At 46.0% G+C, this 25949-nt stretch overlaps 1 protein-coding gene across 1 annotated transcript in view; it reads right to left on the reverse strand.

The window, feature by feature from the left end:
• Positions 1 to 25949, reverse strand: part of ntn1a (netrin 1a) — a 55429-nt gene that overhangs the window by 21711 nt on the left and 7769 nt on the right. Inside the window, exon 3 of the mRNA XM_068592643.1 lies at positions 2236 to 2424. Coding sequence (XP_068448744.1) covers positions 2236 to 2424 — 189 coding nt within the window. The remainder of the gene's footprint in view (positions 1 to 2235; positions 2425 to 25949) is intronic.

The raw sequence follows: 25949 nt of genomic DNA on the forward strand, positions 1-25949 counted from the left end.
CCAACAAAAGCGTTGGTGGATCCGTTCTCCTCGCTCGTGTTTGATGGTGAGCAAAGTGAGGAAAACTCACCAGAGTAAGCAACACAAGTGAGCCTGTAATCAACAGAAATATGCTCCATTAATAATTAGTTTGCTGACCAAAAACGTGTAAGTCATTAGAGAAAATTGTGGTATTATAAACAAATTACACAGTTAATTACACTAATTTAAATAGGGTTTAATTATTCCCCAGACTAGGTTGAAAATGTGCTGTATTTCTGCACAAATAATAAATCATGCTTTCATGCTCTGCATTAATATTTAGTTTCCTGTAAACTGTAAACTATATTTTGTCTGCCAGTAAACCAATTCAACAGCTCTTAATAACTCTGGTGAAATGCTCAGCAGAACCTCGAGGCGTCCGACTCTCCGGTACGAGGAACCAACCCCCATGAAAGTGAGTTATGGGACGCTGAAAGAATCGAGCCTCTCGACACACGATGCAAGAACAACAACACGGAAGGGAAAGAAGAAAGAAAAAGAGGTTAAATCTCCACAATTAGCTGGCCTGACAGACGCGGCGGAGGATAAGGGTAAATGACACACAACGTCCCCGTCGTGATGAATCGTGTGTTTGCATTCCTGCCCGACAGGAGAATGGGCCCGAAGCCATGGAAGGTGTTGGTGTCAGTGGAGGAGCAGAGCTCATGAGCGGCAGGAGGGGAGGGACAGATGCATGCTTTTCCTTCAGAGGGGGAATCTCAGTTATGCAGTAGAGGTGTTCGTGCCGGAGCAGCGGCGAGCGGTCGCTGGACGTTTAATCGGGCCGGCCGCGGCGTCCTAAACGTTCTTTTGAAGAAAAAAAGAAAGACATTGACTGCGTTGGTCAAATACACCTCCCACCCCTACCCAACCCAATTCAGATCCCTCCAACTTAAGGAGGGCATATAAGGTATGCGGTCAGCTGTAGAGCTGGCTCAGGGAAGAGGACGCCCCTGCCTGGCATAGTCCCGTGGGAAATCTTAGTTGGGCATGGGACACAAGCTAAGGCCTGATCACCCTTCGGCTGGCCACCTTTGATGAGGGTGTTTAGTGAGTAAAGGCCGAAACACCCACTGATTCGAAGGCACACTACTGAGGATGTGTCCCAAAAGTGACATCATAACCCAGCTTAAGTAAACCTCCCATGCCACTCTCTCAACATCACGACGAAGCTCATGTGAGTGCATACCATCTACTGGCACAATGGACAGTTTTTAACATCTCGTCCCGTGTTTTATGATTCTTACACATCGTCTCGCCCGATACATGTGACCTGCCGTCTGTGAAACTGACTGACCGGCCAGTTTGTTTATTTACTCCCAGTGACTGAGGTGAGACGACTCGGCAGGCTTCAACTGTCAGCATGTGGCTAATGTTTCCTCTTTGGAAGCGTGTGTGTGCGTGTGTGTGTGTGTGTGTGTGTGTGTGTGTGTGTGTGTGTGTGTGCAAGCTGTATATCTCTACTCTGAGGTGTCTCTGGGCTTGTTTGCACATGGATTCAGCTCCTGTTGTCTCTCCCTGCAGCTATAGAGGAGGTGAGAAACATCTCCTCCTCCTCTTCCTCCTCACTTCCTTTGACCCTTATTAGCTACGGTGAGGGCTGATGGCGGGCGAAGCACACCTGTGTGGGGTGTGTGTACCTCTTCCTAACCCTCCCCCGTTCCCCTCCCATCTTTCACTCTCTTACCATCGCTCTCTTTTGCTTGATCCCCCCTTCCCCCGCTCCCCGTCCTTCCACCGATGTTCCTCAGGTTCTCGCTCGTCTTTTCCCTGCGCCGTGCATCACTTCACACCTCTGCTCTGTTTGTTTTGCTTGTCCTGTCATCCCCCTCCCGCCCCACCACCACCACCACCACCACCAGCTCCCCTCCCAGAACGAAGGCAAATAACTCAACTGTCGATGAGGGAGCGGCCCTCCCGTTACCACCACGACCTCCACAAATCCCAACAGACCCCCAGCTCATCTCCGCTGACAGAGGGAGATGAGGGCGAGACGGGCTCAGGAATGAGAAGACTGCTTCCCCCCCCCCCCCCCCCACACACACACACACACACACTTCCTGTAATTCACCGAGAACTGTTTCCTACCAGACCTAAACAATCTCACTGCCGCAAAAAAAAGAGAAGGAAGAAGGTTTTGATGAAATTGCCGAAACTTTTTCCACAAACTTTCCTTGTCCAGAAAGAAAAGAAAAGAAGAAAGAAGCGCTGTACCTTTGCAGGCTTTCCTGTGTGAGATGGGTTTGGACAGGTCTCTGTAGTAGCCCTCCTTGCAGTAGTGGCAGTGGCGTCCTGCTGTGTTGTGGCGACAGTTGAGGCAGACTCCGCCGCTCTTCCTCCCCGACAGCTTGTACAGCTCCATGTTGAAGCGGCACCTCCGGGCGTGCAGGTTACAGTTGCAGGCTGCGGAGGGAAGGAGACGGGACGCGGAGGTTGAATTGGGGAGAAACCAACAGCTCAGCTGTGATGCTAATTCAAACCATGGCAACATGTTTGTGCGTATACCGATGAGGAGCATTGGGGAGGACATATTTGACAGTGTGTATGCTATGAAGGGCCCACGGCTGGATTCAAATCTGAGTCGTGCGCTGTCAGCAACCAGATGTTGACCTTTCCCCAATGAATTCATATTGTTTCTTATGATAACTGAACTGACGATGTCGGGGGGAAAACAATACCTTGATGGCAGTGAAGACAGTCCTGACTCGCAAAAATAATGACCTTGGCAGTGGGAGTAAGTTTACTTTCATACTTGCACGTAACTCTAAGTTTATTTACAGTCAGTTGAAGTCATGATGAGGTTAAACTACCTAATAACTCTAATGTAGCTGCACATTTACGGGGCACCCTGTGCACTACTTTATAACGGTAGCTTTCCTCCCCCCCCACCTCTCTCCAGCTGTCTCCAATACTCATCACTCCCCTTTACATTCCTCCAGCTCTTCTCTCCAGAGTCCACGCCGCACTGAACAGAGTGAGGCGGAGGGCCCGGTATCAATCTATCGTTCCTCCCCCGTTCCCCCCGAGCGTGCGCGTGAGACTCCCTTTCGCTTGTTTACCGACAAGTGCAGTCGCTGGCACTAAGTTTAATTAGCCCGCCCGATGTTTATTCATGACTCTCTGGCAGCGAGAGCGAGGCGGACACGCCCGACTTCATTAGGGCCCGGCCACCGGTCCTCCCACCACCACAAGCGCGCTCATGCATTATTCACGGCAACCCTTCTGATACAGATGTGTGCGGGTGCATGCTGTCAGTGTCGACACGTGTGTGGGTTGCCTGTGTATTTCCCTGCACCACCTGTTTATCATCCGCTCCATAGTGATGAAGAAGCCATCACTTCCCCTTTGCCATGCCTCAATCTGGCTTCTCACAGGTGTGTGTGTGTGTGCGTGTGTATATGTGTGTGTATTTGGGACTCTCCCCTCCCTCCCCTCGAGTTCTCCTCTCCACTCCAAGGACCTAATTACAATCTATTTTCTAAAGTACACTCACACACTCCTGCATTAGCAGCTCTGCGTTTTATCAGTGGTGACTTGTGTCTTCCCTGCAGGGCGGCGAGGGTTTAATGAGCCGATCCGTCTCTGCTTTTAATGCCATGACATCTCCGTTCCAAAGACTTTGTGTCCTGTGAAGCCCCCCCGACTGCATTTACACCCGTCTTTCCTCTTAAAGCGACACAGGTCCGACGTCTTCTTGAGCGCTACATTTACACCTGTGTGACTCTTGTTGTTTCCTGCGGCTCCACACTTGGGGAAGGCCACAACCGGACGGCGGGCATCTCTGCACAAAACACATTTTCTTTAATTCATAGATATGTGACTAAATTCGAATTTGTTTTTAGCCGCGAAGCACAATTGATAGAACACAATGGCTTCAAGTCTTCTGTCCGTGTCGCCAGCAAACGCCGAAGGTGAAAGCTTTCGCTGCAGGCAATGAGGGATTACTCTGTCGGGGGAGTTCAGCCGGTGGAGGATCAGTACACGGTCTCAAACCTGCGGACGCGTCTCTGTTACACTGCAAAGAGCGCGTCACACCCTTTTCCTAAAGGAAGACGGGGGAAATCAAGCCCTGTGCGGACTCCGTGGCCACTCGGTGAGGATTATGCCGCCGGATACTGAAGAAGAGACGGCATACAAGCTGAAGGTGTTTGACGGTATCACGCTTCATGAGGTATTGTTGTCGGATAATGGGGGACGAGCAAGAAGCACTTCATCTAAACTCACTGACACTGGGCTGGCTCGCACAATGCCCCGTTTACACCTTAAGAAGACAATAAATAAATGTCGAAATCCATGTTATTGCTGGAGCAATTCCAAGTGTTTTACGAGCCAGGAGTGATTCTCAAAATGGCATCAGCACCCGCGTGACATCATTTCTCCAAATCAAAGCTCATGTGATTAAAAAACAATTCAAGAATTGCGAGCTAACATGTGACTCGACTGGTCGCTCGAAAACAACGTGTCCATGGTCCTCCTCATCTTTTGAATGTATTTGCATAGGATATACTTTGTATTGATCAATCTATAATATCTATAATAAAAGTCACCGGGACATCACAAATCACACTCACAACTTGACTGGTTGGCAGAGGCATGCAAAGTGGAAGCTTTAGTTTCTTTTAGAGGTAAAGCAGAATTAAAAAACGGCAGGAGGTAAGATCATTCCTGGTACCCTCTAAGAAAATAGATATTTAGGTAAAAACTGGTCCATAACTTATTTTACTAACTAAACGAGACTTAAAAAAAAAGTTTTATCCCACGCAACAACAAAAAACACAATATTTGTCCCACACCTGGAGATGGAAGAGTTGACCCTTCTCTCTGCTGTTGCTCAAATACCTGCCATCAAGAGGACCACTGTGATAACGGTGCCAAATAATGGCATTGTTGTGCACACGCACACACGCACACACACACACACACACACACACAATCAATGACTGAATCCACCAGGTGCACTTCGAAACACTTTGCCTCCTGCGATTCAACGTTGCATCTGTGTTGTTGATGAGAACAATACATATTGCCGGAGAGTCATCTGTAAATCAAAGACACGTTGCTTTTCATTATACCTCTAATATAATATTTTCCTAATGTGTAATATGTAAATTATGTGCTGAAACTTTATTGTTGGATAATTCATTTTGACAACGGCCACATTTACATTTTTCTGGGCTCTTTTCAAACGTTTGGTCTGTTTCCAATCAGGTTCACTGCTCCAGGCTGGATTAGCGGTCCCCCCCCCCCCCCCCCCTCTCCTACCCCTCTAAGGTCAGCAGTAAAAATAAGTGTAAACCGATACCTTTTAAAACAAGAGTAATTGAATTAGATGGATAACGCTAAGCTCACCCAGACAACATCTCCTGTAATGTGCACCACCAGGGGTGGATTGGCCATAGGGAGGACCGAGAGTTTTCCCGGTGGGCCGGTCAGTAATGGCCCCGCACGGCAGTGGCTGATCTTTTTTTTTTTTTGTATGTAAAGACGCATTGTCAAGCGAGTAAACTGACAAGGTAGACGCGACGCGTTCGGTGTGAATACAGCGGCCCAGTGGAGCTATGATAGGCCCAGTAGTCCCGCCCACCCCCCCGCGCCTCGTTCAATCACCTTCAATGATGAGCCAATGACACATCATAAGCAAATTGTGAGAGAGAAGAGAAAGCAAAAATGGAGAAAAAACGAAAAGGCGGTGCAGGAAAACGGAGGAAAAAAGAATAAAAAGCTCTCGTAACTGATGCTGCTAAGAGCAGAAATATAATAATGTTTGCTGCTGCGGGGGCCGGCAGTGGTGGCTTTGGGTCCCTCTCAGGAGGAGGTGTCGTCGGACAGTGAAAGTGAGGCTCCCGCTGCCACGGTGGTGCAGGAGGGGGAGGAGGAGGCTGGTGGTGGTGATAGCAGGCGCGTGTGCTAGCTAACATGTTGTGGATAAACACTCATTCCCTAAATGTTCAGAAACGTTGTCTATGAATTTTACTTGACGTAACAGATAGTGTGTGGTGTAAGTCTAGTTCTAAAGTGTTGGAGAATCATATACTATGCTGATCAATTAAGCACTATTTTATGGTGGTGTGGTTTGAGCATGCACATCTGCTTTTTCACAATTTTTATAATTACAAATCAGGTCACCAGGGTTAAAGTGTTTTCAGTATCAATACACTTTCTTCAAGCCCACTGTCCAATTTGTTCAAATATGCTTTACCTCTGTGAATGTTTATGGTTTATTGTCCTTGCTTTTCTTTTTTTAAACACTTATTTATGGGAATTTTCAGATTAAATTACATCAAATAAGAGGCACCGAGACAATGACCCATTTCACATTATACAGTTAAAAGTAATGAATCACTAAATAACTCCTGTTACAATTAAACATCTGCATACATATTAAGGGTGTTTAAATGTATTCTGTAATTCCTAATACTATTTCTCTACTTTTCACCTCCAGATTTGTGCCCAGTACATCATCTCTCTCACCAGAGACCCCAAGCCCACCATTGATTATATTATTGATATTATTCAGTATAGTAAGGGCCTGTGTGATTATATGTACAACACATCAACAGACCGAGTTGGCACAGTATCTGCGCGCGGATTGTGGTGGGCCAAAAAGTCCAGCGCCAGATTTTTGTCCCAGTCCAGGCCTGTGCACCAGCGCTATCTGGAATTGGCGAGCGCCGCGTCGGAGACTCGCTGCAGCAGAATTCAACAAGAAACTGATTTTGTTTATCGGGAGCTGCTGCTCTTCCCCGCACGTCCTGCGAAACCACCCCCCCCCCTTCACCTCTCCCCCCCACGCCCTCCAGAGCATGCGTCTGAGCGCGTTTTGGGAAAAGCCGGCCAATTAGTGTCTTGAAGTCGGTTCCCAGCACCCATCCGCTGACCTCAGTCAGAAAAGCGGCCTTCCTCTCGGCTAATTAGAGAGGGAAAATTCACGCAGTGGAGCTGTGGGGGGGGGGAGGGCTGGGGTTAAGCCCGCCGTTCTTACGATAAGCACGGTAATTGAGTGACGTCGGCCTCGGCCTCCATGTGTTGTAAGAAGACCCTCGAGCAACTGATCTCTGCCGCTTTCGCTCTGAACCCGCATGCTTCTGGCTGCGCCAATGGAGACGCTCAAGAGGAGGCTCGTTGTATTTATTTTTTTTTTGCGCCACGTGAGATGTCACATTGAAATAAGCGGGCGTTTTCGGAAGTCTGGGGAGGTCGCAGGCTCTGACAAAGATTTTCGCCGGGCCAGGACAGAAAACCCCAAAACCCAACACCAGCGCCTGCGCCTGCGAGCGAGCGAGCGAGCGAGCGAGGGGGAGCAGCAGGAGCTCGGCTATTCTGCTTTTAAACAAACAGCGAGGGAAGGCTACACATGAACAGTTTGCTTTTAATCCGGTGGGCGCCCCCCAAATAGTAATCTGATTAACTTCTAAAGCCCCCTCGAGAGAAAATATGAAGAAAAAAAACGTCCTCTGAGAGAAACTTTTTAAAGTAGTATATATATTCACGATGACTTATTTTTGCAAATGTTTTCATAAACTGTGCCCCAAAATATCTGGAACAGCTTGATACCCCCCTAAACTGTATGGTGCATTTAATTAAATCAAGGCAGGCTGTAAAGCGACTCCCTTTCTGCCCCCCTCACACACACACACACACACACACACACACACACACACACACACACACTGTATGCCGAGCTGGATTCACAGAGTACAGAAAGGCTCCTAAAATAAATCTGACTGAACTGTTTTTAAAGCAATAAAGTTGTGAAGGAGATTTTCTTGCAGACCCTCTGATTTCTTTCTGTATGTGTGAAGTAGTTGACTTTACTTTACACTTTAAAGAAGAAATACTCTTAACAAGTGAAGGTAGAAAACACTGCATTGCAAGTAAAGGAAACTAACTCCGTTGCAAGTTAAAGAATACTCCATTACAAGTAAAAGTATAACAAATACTGTTACTAGAAAAGGTACGAGTGAATGTTTTAATTCTTGCAATTTCATGCTTGCTAAAATAGATCTTTTTTTTTACTGTCCAGGTATGAATGGTGATAAATGAGCTGTGATTTTCGTAGGACTACGCTGACGGAGAACCGACAGCGAGGAGAGGGACAAAGAATAACAGTCGGTATTTTTCCTTTAACGTCTTGGATTTCTTCTTGACATCACAAACAATCATTTTGTGGCCAAATTAAATCTGCGTTGATAGAGGAGCCATTTAAAAAAATGCCGGCGCCAGAGCCTCCATTCAGACTGAGTGATGAAGATGATGGAATTTGACTGTGGAGAAATGATCACCTATCACCAATAATGACTGTTTGTCCCAAAATAAAGCCTCCATATTAACTGTTGAACCAAAACAGAGAGATGTGAAATTACAAAAATATTTATTAACCGCGTATTAAGCATATTTGGCTCTCTATTTTATATCAACCAATACATGTATTTTCTTATTAATTTAAACAATACAGCCTTTTTATTGTGTGTTTGTTGATCCAGACACTGGCACGATAAAGCCGAGAATTACCAAAATAAAAGCGCTAATTGAGGCCATTTGAGGGATTGAGATGACAGATGGAGCGCTCGCATCACTGTTTTTGTGTCTCTTTCGATGCAATTATGGGTCTATATAAATGTACCGTATTACCAGCATTAGTAATCTTTTCAGACAAGCTACTCGTTTGTCTTTCATTAGTTGTTGCCACAATATGTGTAATTGCCGTATGAATTGCTATAAATAACCTGACGCTGAGCCTTTTATTTCTTTGATTCGATACGCAATTGGCTTTCAAAAATGCTGTTTAGACACTTTTTTCAGCCAATATGTCTTGTATTTAAATCTGAAGAAAATAGGAATTCGTCACGCAAATAAATATTGCAACATGGGGATAATAATTCCATAAAAGTATTCTGCAATTAGTGGGCTTTTTTTTCACCAATTATCACAAGAGTTTTGCAATCAGAATAAACAGAAAACCAAATTGTCAAAAACAAACCCACTGCGTTTTGTGATGGCAATACGAACAAGTATAAATGTAGAAACAGAATTCTAAAAGATTGAAACACCTTTTACAAAGCAACACTTTCACGATCCACAAACAGTTGGGCAACAACTTCATTTTGGGGCCCACATTTCGGTTAAAAACACGCCGCACGGAGATTTTTCTGAAAAACTCTGAGAGCGAACGAAGAAAAAAGAAAAAGAGTGTGAGAGCGGGATTATGCTGGTGTTGTGGAGGATGTATGGAAGTGTGTGTGTGTGTGTGTGTGTGTGTGTGTGTGTGTGTCTATGTGTGTTAAGGTCAGCAGCGCTCAGTTTGTATCGGGGGGCACCCTGGGAATGCCGTGAAACCGTGGGGCGATGGTGAGTGGGAAGAGAGAGGAGGATGAGGCGCCCGCTGCAGAGATTATATCAGGCTAATTTAATTCCTTTATTGCAGCCAATTAGCCGCAGCGCTTTGGCCCCCTGTGAGCCCCGCAGCCCTCTTCACGCTCTCTAATGACCTCAGCTAAACTCTGGATCTCAGCCGCTCCAAAAGAACACTGTGTTTCTTTTTTTTTCTCTTTTTTTTCATAAGCAGTTCGCCACAGACACTGTACCAAGGATGAGAGAAAGAAAGAGAGGAAGGGAAAATCATTTTTAAAAAGCTGGGGAAAAGAAAAGACGAGCTGGACAGAGGGAAGGGAGGGAGATCGGCCTGCTGCTCGTTAAATCCCAGGCCAGACTGGAGGAGACTCGGCTAATTGAGATCAAGTCACACAGAATATTCATCAGTCCTGCGGGGTTATCAAAGGCAGATTAAACATGCGGTGAGCACTGATTTCCAGTGGACAGATTCCATTCGCCGTCAAGCAGCCTTTACGCACTCGTCTGACCCTTTTTTTCCCCTTCTTTTTCGCATCAAGTCAAGCTGTTTATCTATTTCTCCTTTTTTTTTTTTTTTTATTTCATAATTTAACACTCGGATGTTTTCTCATATTGGGTGAAATTATGCAACTCCCCGTGCGCAGGCGGGAAGTCTGCGGCTGCATGTGCTTGTCAGCGGGGTGATAAAATGTGTCTGATTTATTAAAGAGCTGTGAGAACCGCCTCGCCTCGGTGCACGCGGGGATCCCTCATGAAGCTATTAGCGGCGAGAGCGAAGGTTAATGTTAAGCAACGGATTTACAGTAGACGGCAGAGTAAACACCAGCAGAGCGCGGCTTAAACCCCCATCTCCGCGGCACGGCTAAACCCAGCTTTTATTCAAAGCATGAGAACAATCATACGGATAGAACGCAACGGATACATGCATTTCACGTGCAGAAAAACAAATATTTGCAGGAATGATACCAGCATTAATCAAATGTGTGACATTGCATGCATTTTTCATTATGTACTGCTATAATCTCGTCCACGTTTTACATTGTTTCCCCTCTTTTATCAGCCGGCACTCATAACGGTAATTTATGTTGTAAAAGTGAGTCAAACAAAGGCCCTCTCATACCGACTGTCTTCATAAAATCCTGCACTGTCAATGATTTCCTGTCACTGCAACTGCAAGAGGACATGTGTTTAGAAAGTCTAGCATGCACGGACATTTGTAAAAGGCCTCTCAGAAACATGCAAAGCTTTGGGGTTTTCGATCCACAAAATAAACTTAATAATGTCCTGTACATATTTTGGTGCTTAAGATAAGACAACTCGTCTCGAAATACACGGGACGCGTTGTTTTAAACGCCGAACGTGCTGCTTGGTCTTTGGTAGACGCTGACGTGGTTCATGCGAGAAAGAAAGAAATCCCTGAAAAGAGTATTTCCCCACTGTCCCTCCCAGCCTGCAAACATCTCCAAACACATTGAAACCACAAAAGCGCTTGTAAAGCCGTTGACACATTAACACCATGTCAGATGTACATTACGCTCACGCGCACACGGCCTTACAATCGTGAAGCAGCCTCTAGCAGCAGGCCGGCCTGCCCCACGCTGAGCTAAATGGCCCGTATATTCACTCCGGCTTCATGTGGGGGCTAATAAGGCCTTTCCCTTTTTCAAGAGTCTAACTAGCCACACAGAGGCACCGACAACAAAGAGCGGCCTAATGGCCTCCAATTTCCCGCATTAGTGCCCATTTAATGGCTGACCTGCCCTCTCGTTAGGCGGCGCAGCATGGGAGCACTTCTCAGCCTTGGTTGCGTGTGCACACACACACACACACACACACACACACACACACACACACACGCACACACACGGTCCTCGAAGCCCTCCACAGCCACTCTGCCTCGGGGCCCTGCAACACTTCCACCCCACGCTGAGACGACATAATAGGCCAGTTTGTAAAAAGGGCTGGCCTGTGATCAGCGGTGCATCCATTTGCTGAGTAATCAAGGGTCTTTTGTCTGACTAGTGTGTGTGTGTGTGTGCGCGTGTAAAAGCGTGTGCACCTGCATGAGGGAGCGAGGGAGAGAGCGAGAGAGGGGGGAGGGAGGGAGATTCCCTCTGCCCATCTGTCTTTATTTGCGCGCCCGTCGCTCTCAGAGTGCGTGTCTCCATGTGAGTGTTTGCGTGAGTAATTCCAAGATAAAGTGGCGCTGCCGGGAGAAAAAGATCTCCCCCGATTCATGTCTATGGGAACACAACCAACTGACATACAGTGCGGGAATAAAGGGGGCCCGGCCCGGGGCCGCTGACGCGAGTGCGTTGTCTGTATGTCAGCTGTGCCATAAAAATGCCATGGCTGGAGGATGACATTGGCAGGTCCCATTCAGGGCGACAGCACTGAAAAGCCCTTTAGGGTAAAAAAAAAAAAACACACACACACAAAAAAAAAGATTCCTCAGGCCTGTCAGTGTGCCTCGTAGCTCCCCGCTGAACAATACCCACTAAGAGCAGCTGTCTTAATAGCGTGAGGGACTGACAGCTTTAGGGCGACGCTGCGAGCAGCATCCGCGCAAACTTCAGCCCCCTCGAACAACGCTTCGCTGTGTGACAACATAATGCGGCGAACGGGAGCCTTTGCCAGAGCCTGAACGCACCCTTTTTACGTTTCTATCGCACGCAGGCCTTTAAGGAGCCTGAGCCGACAGGGTTGGCGGGGCCCGCGACGATCGGGAGCGGATGCCGCGGCCCACGATAGCAAAAGATGCTTCCCGTGAAGCGCGATGACGATTGGAACCAAGTGGATTTACAGTTTCCTTCAGCAGGGAAGACCAAAACATTCCTCTTACTCGGAAAGTCTTGGCTCGGGCCGTGCGAGTGGGAACGGCGTGTGAACGCATTGTGTTTGACTGATGGAGCAATGTTTCCTTTGCAAAGCAAAGGCGGATTACTGGAACAAGTGGCTGACGTTTCTTTCTTTCCGCCATCAGCGCCTGATCTGATAATCACAGTGTGAAGGTTTTTTATTTAGACTCCTCCTCCTCCTCCTCCTGCTCCTCAAGTATTAGCCGTCATCGACCTGGCTGTCAAAGCCAAACACAATAAGGTCTGTGCGCTCTATTGTTTTACATCCAGCCATTACCTAACCCCGTCTCCTCCAGCCTCGAGGCTCGCACGTCCACAAAGCCACCGCTCTCTTGCGCGTCGGAAACACGCGAGACAGATCTCTAAATCTCCCCTAAACAAGAGTTCTCCCCGCCGATCATGTCAGACACCACCTCCAGTCTATTTACTCCGCCAGTTTGGTTTCTATGGGACCGGCGGAGCCGCAGTGTTTTGGGTTCCCATAACTCCTGGCAGGCCGCCTCGCGCATCGCTGGCCCCCGAGGCCGGACAGGGATGGGCCGCCGCTGTCAGAGCAAGACAACGAGACAGAGAGCTCACACAGGGCCAAGCCGCGCCGCTCCAGAGCCGTGATTCATGCTAATCCCACAGCCTCTGCAATTAAGGCAATCACTCTGCCCCGACAATGCTAACGCATTATAGCCGAACGCAGTCGGCCAGCACTGATTGGCGGCCATGAGCTGAGAAAATAAACGGTGTTTGAAGATCGGATGATGGGAAGATTAGATGAGTTAGTTTGGCCCTTTGGGCAGGAAAATTGAGGCAGGGAGCGTTTCCTCCTTCGTGAAGACGCTGGTGTCTCCATCAAGCATCATAAGGGCTCATCTTTTTCTTTTATTTCCTGCCTGTTGTTTTTTTCTTCTCAAACATATTTTCTACCAGCACAATGTAAAGAAGAAGAAGAAGAAGAAGAAGAAGAAGAAGAAGAAGAAGAAGAAGAAGAAGAAGAAGAAGAAGAAGAAGAAGAAGCCAGTGGGAGAGGGCGCTCCCTATACCTCACTTTGGAAAATTTTCCCATTTTGAAGTGACTCAGACTTGAGGATAAGCAGATGAGTCTTTGGATTAGGGATGAGATCGGAATGCTCGCCTGGATTTTGTTCTCCTGGCTGCACGTTTATGGTTTTCCTCTCCCTCATAAAACGCACTTTGCACATCAGTCGATCTGGACACATCCTGTTTGTTAAGTGTCTGGAATACGGCGGGAATTATTGACACGGGGAATTGTCAAAACATTTTTCCCTCTCAACTTTTTTTAGTTCATTCTTGACCGATCGGAAGCAGCAGTTGTGATAAATATCACTGAAAAGGTCCAGGAGGTAGCCGTTCTGGAGCTTTCGGTCATACCACATGACACTTCCTAAGCGGATGGAGCGGCCTAGATGTTTAAATTTCAGTTTCACCTCATCAATTTAAGGACTTTTCATCTATATTGCCTTAAACCTTATTAAATCTGTTCATTCAAGCCAACACTGACCAAAGAAAAAGATGTCTCCAAAGAAAGATCATGTGACGTTTTGAAATGTCCTAACGGCAAGTGGACCCTATGGACTTCACTTTTATCCCAACAGAAGTTAATTAACTACCGCCATTCTTGAATACTACACCATTGTGAACGTAATGGAGTTAAGCATTTTGTGTGTGTAATCCCCGTCATTAGTTCAAATGCTCACGAAACGTCGGGATGGTCAAAGAAAAACAAAAGAAACTACACAGAAACAGAAACGCCGCGGCTTGTCCTCACCGGCGGGTGAATGCCTAATTTTTATTGTACGGTCATTAGCGACCGCGGAACCATGGCGGAGCAGGTGGGGAACCTTTGACCTTCACACACACACACACACACACACACACACACACACACACACACACGCACACACACACACACGCACACACACACACACACACGCACACACCACCTATACATTCCTTTGTCAAGTCCCCATTACTAAGTTACCACTCCTCCAAAATGGGCCATGACCCTCCTCCTCCTCCTCCTCCTCCTCCTCTTCCTATCCCTCCTCCTCTTCCTCGCATGGGGAAAACCTTCTCCTGCTACCAATGTTATAAGTGAATTTCTCTGTAAAATGTATAAGCCATGAAAGCAGCTTCAGTTGGGCGGTCAAACAAGAGAGGACAGGAGGGGAAGTCGGGCTCTCAGAAACAGGTTCACGGAGGAAAAGAAATAAATCTAATTTAGACTGAATCAAATTATTTCCTCCTACCTTTCATCCCTGTTGTTTTTCCCTCCTGGTGAAACTCAAAATGAATTTCTTTCCACTACCTTTTGTCGCACTTTTACAACCTGCCAATCCATTAACTGTCGGGGGGAGCGGCAGGTTCGGCTGGAGACCGAGTCGCAATAAAAATGAACCCTGACTGATTGCTGTGCGCACCGGAGCTCTTTAAGTGTCCGTGTAGCAGTGGTGGTCCTCATTGTGTTTACCAGATAAATAAAAAACACCCGGACCTTTTTAGTGAAAACACACACACAGTTGAATGCCAACCATGGCTAGGTGGATAGTAAATGTCCCGGATGGACAGAGATTAGGAAACACCGCCACCACAGTGTATGCTATACAGAAGCAGTGCATGAGTAGCCAGCTGGAGCGTAAACGCACGGCGAGACCGGGTTGTCGTTTGAGCTGAACCCGGGGTCACTAATCGTATTGGTTCATATCGCACTCCATTGCTGCATCTGGTCTGAAGGGCAGCCTGTGTTCAGACAGCAGCATGCGTGGGAATGATGAGGGAAGTGTACTTAAAGAGGTGTGTGTGTGTGTGTGTGTGTGTGTGTGTAGGTGTGTGTGTGTGTGTGTGTGTACGCTGTACATTTTTGACTTCTTGCCACCGAGCCAAGCACAGTCTCCCATCCAGAGGAGGGAGTGAGCGGGAAGCCGCTGAAAGCCATAAATCTGAAACCCCCACGGCACAGTTCCTTCACTCCTGTGACACATTTATTGTTCCCCCTTTCATTTCTCCCCTTCTCCATATATTGTACTCAGCTCTCGTGCAGTTTTTTTATTTTTAAACTGCAAACTCTTCAACTTAAACTTGGATTCCTCCAAACTGATCTCGGGTGATAATTATTAACAGTGAGTAGATATGTAAAACTGCCCTAAGATTTAGGTCTGCACAATGAAACGCATGTAAAAATGTAAATTGAAAACCCTCCAGTGTTAAGCTGTGTTTGAGGGTGAGGGGGGGGTTCAAGGCTTTACATGCTCTGGTTACCGACGTGGTCACGACTGTGAAGCCAGCAGCAGGCCTTGCATCTGTCACAGCTCAGGCGTTTTTTTGTGTGGGTTTTTTTTCGGCTTGGAAGATCCCGAGTGGCGCTGCACGAGTAGAAATAGAAGCAGTAGAAGTTGAAATCAAATAATTTAGATAAAAATGAGTTGCCCTTAAATTTAGTAGCTCACAAGTATTAATCCAAATGATTTCTCAGACTTACCGGCACAGCACACTCACTGTAAATATGGTTGCGGTGTGAAACTGTGGCCAAAGTGAACCGTTCCAATGTTTGCTGGCGAGCAACGATGCCAAATGGTGTCGCAAATTTCGGAGAAGGAGAGGATCAGAAATAATCAAAATGAACGGCACTTTTATGACATGTGTTGTCTTCCGGGGAGCTAATAGAAGTATTTCCGCCTCGGCTCCTCCGAGTCATGATCCATGATGCAAGATGTTGCCCTGTATGTAAATCAGACGCGTTTGGTTTTGCAGAGCAGATTGCAGCAGATGCGGTTGTGTGTACGGCACAGTTACAACAAGGCAGGCGGAAGTACGCAGAGGAAAAAGCAAGGCATCATGGGTGGTCTCTGCTGGTGCGGTCACATTGGAGGCGTTCCCACTGCAACGATGAACATTTAACAGGTGTAATCGCTGGAATTACAATGTTATTTTTCATGACGTGAAGATAATGTTGAACAAATAACTCATTGAATCTTTTGTTCATTTTAATCAGAAAAGCATATATTTTCAGCCATCTAAGGTTAAATAAACATAATACCCTTTTGATCTTCCTACATTTATTAAAAAAAACAAACATCTTGGCTCAATACCAACAAATATTTGATATACTATAATCAAAGCCGAATTAGGACAATGCTGTGACAAGAAACAGAGGGTGTTTCTCAAAGTCAAGGACGGATCCTTAAAGGGCTGGATGGATTTCAAGGACGCTGCGTCTTCAAATACATTGACCATAACATCTCCACTGAGCAGCTTCCTTTGAAAAATAACAAAGTATAATAATACTTTTTGGTGGAGCGTGCTGCCGTCCTGCAGCAGCTTCGGCGGAGCGGAGGTTTCCTGCTCATTGAGGCGGCGAAGCAGCTGGTTTGATCCACGCAGATTATTTCTGACACTGATGGAGCGGAGATGTTTTTACTGTACCGGCTCCAGAACCGCATTTTACTGCACTGCTCCGCTGTGGCATGGTGCCTACACGGCTCGCTACCAATTAGGCCCTCGAGCACGCATGCACACACACACACACACACACACACACACACACACACACACACACACACACACACACACACACACACACACACACACACACACACACACACACACACACACACACACACATTTGCATACTTCCACTGCTCTAATTGCAATCTTGGAACAGTAGCTCTCCAAGGTTGTTTTTTAATTCAATTTCTTCATAAAAAAAATCGCAGCACTTCATATCGTCTGTAACCAAGTGTGACACCTGTGACTCAGGCAGGAAGGATACAGTTGTGGAAGGGGAGGAAGAGGAGGGGGGAGGAGGAAAAGAGACCCCTCTGACCCAGAAACCCAAAACCTCATTGTAATTTAGTCATCGGTAGAAGGCAATTAGCGAGGGAAGGACTGGACTTTGCCAGAGCAAGCAGAGGGCTGACACACGCTGAGGGTGAACGCGGCTTTGCCGCCAATAACGTGACAACAGACAACGGTTGTTTTTTTTAAGTTTTCATAATAGCAAGTGAACGTTTACGTAAAAGAAAATACGGAGAAAGAAAAAATATTGAATTATATTGAATGGAAGCAAAGCAAAATTAAAGCAAAGGAAAGGTTAAGCAAAGCAAAGGTTAGCTAAATTTTCCCGAATAGAAAGACAGAGGATTTATTGACGCCCCCTCTCACGCAGAAGATTAAAGGCAGGAGGTGGAACGCCTCTCTATTTGTCTGACGTCTTATTTCAAATGTGGATTTATTCGGACGGGGCTGGGCCAAAAGTTCAAAACGTACTTGCTGCAGCAAGAATTTGGAGCGCCATACCATAAAACCTCCTGAGTGATAAATGACACCTTTTGGCCCGGCTCATCACTGCGGTTCCCTTTATGAGGAACATACATATGACGCAGCCACTATGCAAGCATTGCGTGGCGGTTGTGATTCAAAATTTGTTGGTAGATTAGACAAACTGTATTGAAGATATTGAAGAAAAATCGCACGTGGCAAATTAATTATGGGTACGGTGTGTTTAGGGTTTATAGCTAGGGTTAGGGTTCGGGAAAGATTGCGTTAATAAGACTCAAAAGGGCCCACTATTTCCTCCATGGGACTAATTATGATGTGCAGGGATATCAGACTAGAGGTGGAGGGTTTCAAAAAAGCTCGACAGATTATCAGTTTAAGGCTTCCCGAGGAAAAGAGAGGCTACTTCCTGTGTCAGCTGGCGGGTTTCCATCCCAATGCCGCTGCTATTGTGAGCCCCGCTGGCTGATGAACTTCTGCACTTTCCAGGGTAACATTAAGTGGTTGTGTGTAATTTGTGTCAAGAATAATATTATCACCCCCAGTGTGTTATTGATTCTGTAGATATTCCTTAATATTTGCTCTGGCAAAGGAGGTCGACTCTACAGGATGATTGCACTGCTTAGCGGACCAGGAAAATTGACCATAATTATCAAATAGGCCACTTAATCTAATGAAAATGACTTCAGAAAATAGTTTGACTTTTATAGTTGTTTTTTTTTGTCTTTGCATCTTGCAGCTGATTAAGGAGCGAAACCCCAAACAGAGGGCTCCTCCTACAACACTTGATCATGTTTTCCGAAAACATTTGTTTCAAATATCTATTTTCCCATCTGTGAAAACATCCCCCTGTCAACACGTTCACAACTTGCCCATTGTACTGTAATCTACACTAAAATATGAAATCCACTGCGTTGGCAAGAGAGGTGTCGTTTTCCGATGAGGTCACCGGCCGAGGCAGCAACCCGAACACTAACCGCTGTTATTCTTCTCTTTTAAACCCCGCTCTTTTCTTTTTCCACTCTATCTTTTGTGATGGCCTCGTTCCTCTATATTTTCACTGACCTTGAATGTTATTGGGGCTCAGAGTTCATTTCCCAACAGGTTTTTAAAAGCTATTTTTCAAGCGGTTGGTCCGGATATTTTAAACCACCATTAACTGCTGCTACTGTCTACTGGCCTTTACCCCGAACATGCCACTGTTAACCCCCTCTTAAAGAAGCCCTTGGGTTTAAAGGGACAGTTCACCCAACAAAAAATCTAAATACACATTTTTCCTATTTATCAATCTAGATGGTTTTGGTGCGAGTTGCCTGACGTTGGAAATATTGGCCGTCTCTCCAATATAATGTGACTATTGCATTCGGCTCGTTCTGCTCAAAGAAGCAAAACATACATTTGAATAGTAGGCTAGGGGACAGCAGTATTATCTTACTGTTAAACTGCGCTGGAAGCAACCCCTTAGGAACAAGTCAAGTAAGACTGAATACTTGTTAGTATATGTATCTTTGTGATGGGTATGAAAAAATGCAAGAGTTGGTCCTGTACATTATGGCAATGTTCAGGCCCCCACATTGGTGGGTTAATGTGTAGGAAAGACTGTGGTTTTGGTTGAATAAGGGACGTGAAGCACAACACAAGACGTGTGCACTTCATTAACGTTTAACCGGAACCAAAAACGTACCAAAACCTCAACCAAAGTTCTTTTGATACCTAAACCCAACTGCAAGCCAAACTCAGGACGCATGAAAAGTCCCGCACTTAGTCCGAGCAGCATCTACCCCGCCTCCCTCTCAACGACTAGTGTGCTGCACACAGTGAGTACAATATTGCCAGGGAACGTATTTCAGGCAGAAAACAAAATGGCAAAACAGAGTATATAAATGCAGTTTCGAGGCGACGGGTTTGCGAGACAGAAGGCCGAATAAACGACGTGAAAAATGCAAAACATTCAACCTCAATTATTTTGCATCCAAACTATTCATATTGGCCCTGGGATAGTCTGGCTAGTCCAGGGCGTACCTGGCATTCGCCCAATGTCAGCTGGGATCTGTTCCATGTTCACGTCTCTATTGACATGAGGATCAATTGCACAAAAAAGGAAGAAAAAATTAATTTAAAAATTCTTCCAAGTCACAAATGACTGACAGGAACAGGGTCTGCATCAGCTACTGTTATTACTCCCACGGCACTCTGACCGACCCGGGAACGATGAGAGCAATGGGAGCGAGCCGATCTACCTCTCCCTTCACCCCGCAAAAGACTCTGAGAGACGGGAGCATCGTCTCCCATCGGCTATCCCCCACGCTCTCCATCTCTGCCTTCATCTCCAGCCAAAGGCCTGTCCTGAAGAAACGCCGAGGAAGAAAAATCCAACCAAAACAAGTTTGAAGACAAAAATAAGGCCGAAACGCATTCTCCAGGATTTTTTTTTTAATCTTCAGATGGACATCTGGATTCCCATAGTGACCTGGAGCATAATCATTTCAATATCTGCGAGTGTCTCTGGCGGCTGGAGAGTAGATAGACAGCAGGATTTGAGGCCCAGGCCAAGTTTCTTTCCCTCCCCGTGTCATACAAGTCCGGGTCTTTGCTTCAAAGAAAACAGAGGGGCCCCATTTGGAAATAAAAAAAAATTCGCCACAAACTATCATCTCATAACACAAATATTACCATTAATGACTCCATTTCCGTCTAATTTCCTTATCGACCCCCCTCCTAATTAGGTCAGTTTGTTTGCTTTGTCATCCTCCAGTGATAGGGGGCCTTTTTGTTATTATAAGCACAGACGGGGACCCGTGTGGGAACCTGCTGGAGGAGGAGGAGGAGGAAAAAGAGGAGGGGGAGGAGGAAGAGGAGGAGGAGGGGACCCAACAGCTGCCGAGAAGCCCCCTGCAACACACACTACGAGGGGAGAGGCAGCCCTCATCCTGCAACACCAAATAACACTTAAGGTAGCACGCCGAGTCAAGAGCCTCTCTGTCTTTATCTCACTTCCCCCTATCTTTGTCCTCACCCTCCCTCACTTTCTCACCATGTATCCCTCCATCATCCCTGTACTGTTCGCAATGGGCCCTCGAGAGCTAAATCAGCTGAGGCCAGCGCTTCTCTCTGCTGGACGCCGAGCCTAATTAATTGGCCGCATTGTCCCAGAGGGAGATGAGCCAGCAAAGGATAAAAAGGAGTTAAAAGGGAGGAAAAAGGTGTTGGGCAAAGGAAGAGAGGGACTCGGTTTTATTCTACCAGACTTGGTTTTTTTTCCTATCTGAAAGACACAGAGGGGGAACATGTGTGCACTTGTGTCTGCGGTGACTGTGATGGGAAGGGAAACTGAGGGAAAGTGTGGACTGGCAGCCCCTCCCCCTCTTTCCCCAAAATGAGTCTTATCTGCGAGAGCTAATGAGTGATGGATTAACCCGGGATCACCCCTGGCAAATTAAGATGACCCCAGCAAACTTAGCCCAAGTGCCCCCACCTAGAAGTCCGCATTCCACTTCACACAACCAAACACACACACACACACACACACACACACACACACACACACACACAGGCCGTTTGTGCTATTTTCTCTCAGGGAAACGGCATCCTCTTTCGATGTGTAGAGAGTTGTAGAGTTCAATCAGTGGCATCAATAATTAGGCATCTGGAATTGTGGAGGCATGATCCCAACAACAATATGAACTTTAATTTAAAAGTCATACACATCAATCTCAGAGCCTCTCCTCAAATTAATTGTATATTTGTCTACTTTGTGCTGACCTCTGCTGACTGAGATCTCTTTGTGCAACCGAGTCAACCTGCAGTCAACCTGCAGCCGGCTCGTTTGGCCCAACAGGCTTCCATCCTATTTAAAAATGGAAGAATAAAAAGAAAAAAGGTCCCTGTGGTACTGTTGGTTATCATAGCCCCCCCCCCCCCCCCAGACACACACACACTCATACAACTGTGACTCGAAGGCATCCATGACAACCGGGCTGCTACAAACCACCGGCTGACACACACACACACACACACACACACATGTACACACACATCTTGCGCCGTGACTTATATGGGAAAGACAAAGACGTGGGTGATAAATCACCGTCAGCTATTCAACCCCACACACACACACGCACACACACACACACGCACGCACGCACGCACGCACACACACACACACACACATACACACACACAGGCACACACACATTCCAGGCAAGACTTCTTTTTTTTTCTCTCGCAGTGTGTAAGCACATTTAACGCAAAATGAAATTGTTTGACTCCGCTTGATCTGTCACAGGAGCAGATTAACCCAGAATTGTTTCGTTTGCATGAAACGAATAGCTTTAAAGGGCAAGTTTGCATCAAAAGCTGACAGTTTCAACATTTACGACGTTATTAACCAATCGTGGAGGAGGCGGCTCACAGTTCACTCCGATGACGACAGCAGAGTGGTGGGGGGGCTCTGATTAGTCATCTGTGGCTGTGATTGTTGGGGACGCCGGCTTCGGGCTCCATGTGCTAACGCTCGTGCTAGGTGGTCCTGTCGGCGAGCAGCGCTACTGCTGCCAGAGAGGTTTTTTTTTTTTTTTTGCCAGGGCTTTTACCTTGAATCAAACGCCGGGCCTCCTGCAAACACAAAGCAAGAGTCTGTTTTTTATTTGCTGTTGTTGACGCTGTTAGGGCCCCATCAGCTACAGGGAGATTTTGGGGGATTTGTAACAAGCTGCGCCAAGGCCTTTTCATTTTGAAGTGTGAACAGGCTCGGATAAGCTTAATGCAACAACACATGCTGACCGGCTTCAGTGCTTGTTCAGATGTGTTGATTCCACCTAAAAGCACACGGAGGAATGCAGCATGAGGGGATTTGAAATCAGTCTCATTAATATTGTATTTACTAATCACCGCAAGGCACAGAGCTCTCTCTCTCTCTCTCTCTCTCTCTCTCTCTCTCTCTCTCTCTCTCTCTCTCTCTCTCTCTCTCTCTCTCTCTCTCTGCCATTGCCTCCAGCCCACCATTATGTATGTGCTTTAGCTGCAAACACTCTCCCTCCTCTCGGTAACTGTGTGGTAACCTGCAGCCACGCGGAGGTGCTGAGGTCATCAGCCCTGATACTCTGCAGCACCGCTGGCCCTGGCGTCGGGATCAGGTCACACACACTCTCTCTCTCTCTCTCTCTCTCTCTCTCTCTCTCTCTTTCTCTCTCTCACACACACACACACACACACGCACACACACACACACAGACACACACACACACACATACAAACACACCGCTTTTTAAAGTTAAAATACAGCTACTGCCTTTGCATACATCATCTCACACACGTATGACGTGAGCTCGCAAAAAACTAGTACCAACATCCAAAAAAAAAAAGAAGTCTGTCGGTGTGGAGTTGCAAAGAAGGGAGGTCACCAGAGATCTGAAGGCACTCTTTTAGGCTACGTTAGCCACTGCTAGCGTAACAGATATGAAATCTGCGACTCTAAGCTGTCCAGAAGCATTGTGGATTGACACATTAATAGCAACAATGAGTAAAGCTCTGCAAGTTGTCTATGCAAAGATAGCGTCCAGCTGTTGTTTCAAAATGGAATAAAATGTTTTTTTTATCATATTCCGGACGGGAAACTGCAGTTTCACTATTACCCCTAATCATCTGGTTCCCGCTCGACCCGAACCTTTCCATTACAAACTAACACTAACACCTCTGTCTTTCTTCTTCTCACACATACACACACACTCATGCCGCGGGTTAAGCCAAGTCCACAGCACACAGAGATCCTCCCTCGCCTAAGACAAGCTTTCACTATAGCATCAAGTCACCAATTAATTCATTAACAGATGTCTCCCCAGGCGCTGAATATCTGCTCACATCCTGGACAGAATTACTGTTTTTGTAAACTCCCACTGGCAGACAACACAGATTAAGACACATGCAGAAACACACACACACACACACACACACACACATGCACACATTGTCTGCTGAAATCTGTCTCTCTCTACAGCAGAAAGAGATCTACTGACTGGATAATGTCGAGGTCTCCTGGCGGTGAAGAAAGACACGTGGAAACACTGCGTGCGCACGTGAAAAAATATAAACAGGTAATTGGCAGACGGCAGACACAGGTATCAACAGAGACTGAGAGCCGCATCGTATGTCTGTCTGTCACTGGGGGGATTAAACACGAGGAGCGACCTGTTGAGTAGCGTGTGTGTGTATATAAGTGTGTGTGTGTGTATATATATATATGAGGAGTGTTGTCACTTTGATTTTGATACATAACCCTGCCTTAATATCTTGATTCCAATAGAGAAATGATATGGCAAATAGCAAAAATATCAGGAAATGTTATGGAATAATAGATGACGGAACATGACATTTAAAAATACAAAATACAAAAATGTATTTATTAAAAAATGTACATGGGTATGCAGAACTCTATGTGATTTCTTTGCAACAAAGTATCACATTAAATCGCATTTAATAAGGATTAACTTTTTTTTTAATTCCCAAAGAAAAACCCTCAAAAAGACGATAAATTGAGATGAACTTCTGCGAGAAGTTGATGAGGGAGAAGCTGCTGAAGCCAGGGAGTTGCCACAGTGATGCAGAAGGTGCTGATAGCGTCAAAGTTGTGATTGTGAAGGGAATTTGACATCAATAAGACCAGGGTAAAATCATCATTTGACATTTGCTCTTTGGCCGGTTAAATGTTTGCCAAATTACAGAAGATGATCGATGATGACAGATTAAAAAAAATTTGGTCGATAATTAGAGAAACATTAACAGGGCACTGCACACTAACAGCACTTTTGCAGATGCTTGGGAGCAATCCTAGTCATGTTTGAACACTGTTTTTCCTGATGATTTTATAATGCGTTTAACTTTTTACACCTCAGGCGACAAGCTACAATTGAGCGCTCGGCGCTGTCAAAGAGTCCAATAAAAATAATGAAGCAGCTGTAAAGAAAACCCACTTCATGTCTGTGGTTTTTCGAAAAAGATTAATTAGATTGTTGAAAATCTTTAGTGTGCATGTACGCCCAGATTTCTCTCTACCTGACATCGTAAAAACACAGCACGGAAGTGTCTGTATCTGAGGGACTTCTGCAAAGTGCAGCGTATATTAGAAAAGTGTTGTGTTTGAAGGATGGAAAGAGGAGGAAAAGATCCTTTTGGATCGCATCGGCCGGACCAATTATCGCCAGCTGCTGCTGGAAGAGTGAACCCGTGGATCGGATGGAAACATTTTAAATGGAAGACACACACAGAGCATGTTTTCAACCCACAGGCATGCAGCAATATTTCTGATCCTAAGTACGAGAATGATGATGATGATAGGGACAATCTGAGTCCCTGGCCCGGCTGGATGTTGTGATTAAGCAGCTGCAGTTTTTGACGGTGAGGTCAAGCACCAGCGAGGGCGACAAGAGGAAGTGAGTGCAGGCCAGAAGCCAACGGAGTGACACAATGTGGCTTCCGACCAAACCGTTTCTCGAAAGTAAGGTTGAGACTCTGTTTCCGGTACGAGCTCCACTCACTCACACTGGCTAGAAATATGGACTCCCACCGCGAGCGGGATCTGTGCTGCATTACTGTATGTGTTGTAGCCAAAGCAGTGAAACCAAAACCACAACCGATGAAATATTTAATTCGCCCAGAGGACCCTGATTCAATGACGGGCATGCAGGCCTCGGAAATTTCAGAACAAATTTAGTCTTTTCTGACAAGTGAACACATTCCATTAAATCAAGCAGTGCGACCTGAGCTTTGTCAAAGGCCGTAAAATGGATTGTATTGAAAATGATCTTTTTCCACTTGAGACTATACCACACGACACGCAGATAGCTCTGGTAAAACACAGTTACTAATGTGTTTTGGATTTAGTTTCACGAATGATGGCAGCCTTCTTTGTACTTCTCTCTCAGCACAAACTGACACAAATGCTTTCTAATTACCGTTTTGTGAGTTGTCTTTATCTGGATGTTGTTCTCAGACAGACTTTTTGAGATAAACCTATTTCCACCCTTCAAAGGCCTGTCAGAGTTTATTATCTGCAATCAAAATCAGATTGTTTCTCAAACGGGCCTCATGACAAGCAACAACTAGCTCCAAAATTCCAGCTCCAAAGGGCTGCTGCCAAACACTGACATTAATAGCTTCAAGATCCTCAATGCTTCAACATACTCCGCGGCATCAGCGTTATTTGTCACATCTACTGCTTCCATTTGAGTCTAAAGTATTGTGATTATAAATGATCTCACTCATGGGGTTGTATGGTCTCTGGCTACTCAAGTGCTCCAAGTAGCAGTTTTATAAAAGTCTGTTGAGGGTAATGGCTTTGTTTCATCATCATTATTGTTTAATATAAATACTTTGTGACATAATATCTGGAGCCAGACGTCATAATTATCCCTAAAGAAAAAAATGGATCTATTCTTG

The sequence above is a fragment of the Clinocottus analis genome, unplaced genomic scaffold, assembly GCF_023055335.1.
Source record: "Clinocottus analis isolate CAN_PGR_092001 unplaced genomic scaffold, fCliAna1.0.p SCAF_27, whole genome shotgun sequence".
NCBI lineage: Eukaryota > Metazoa > Chordata > Actinopteri > Perciformes > Cottidae > Clinocottus > Clinocottus analis.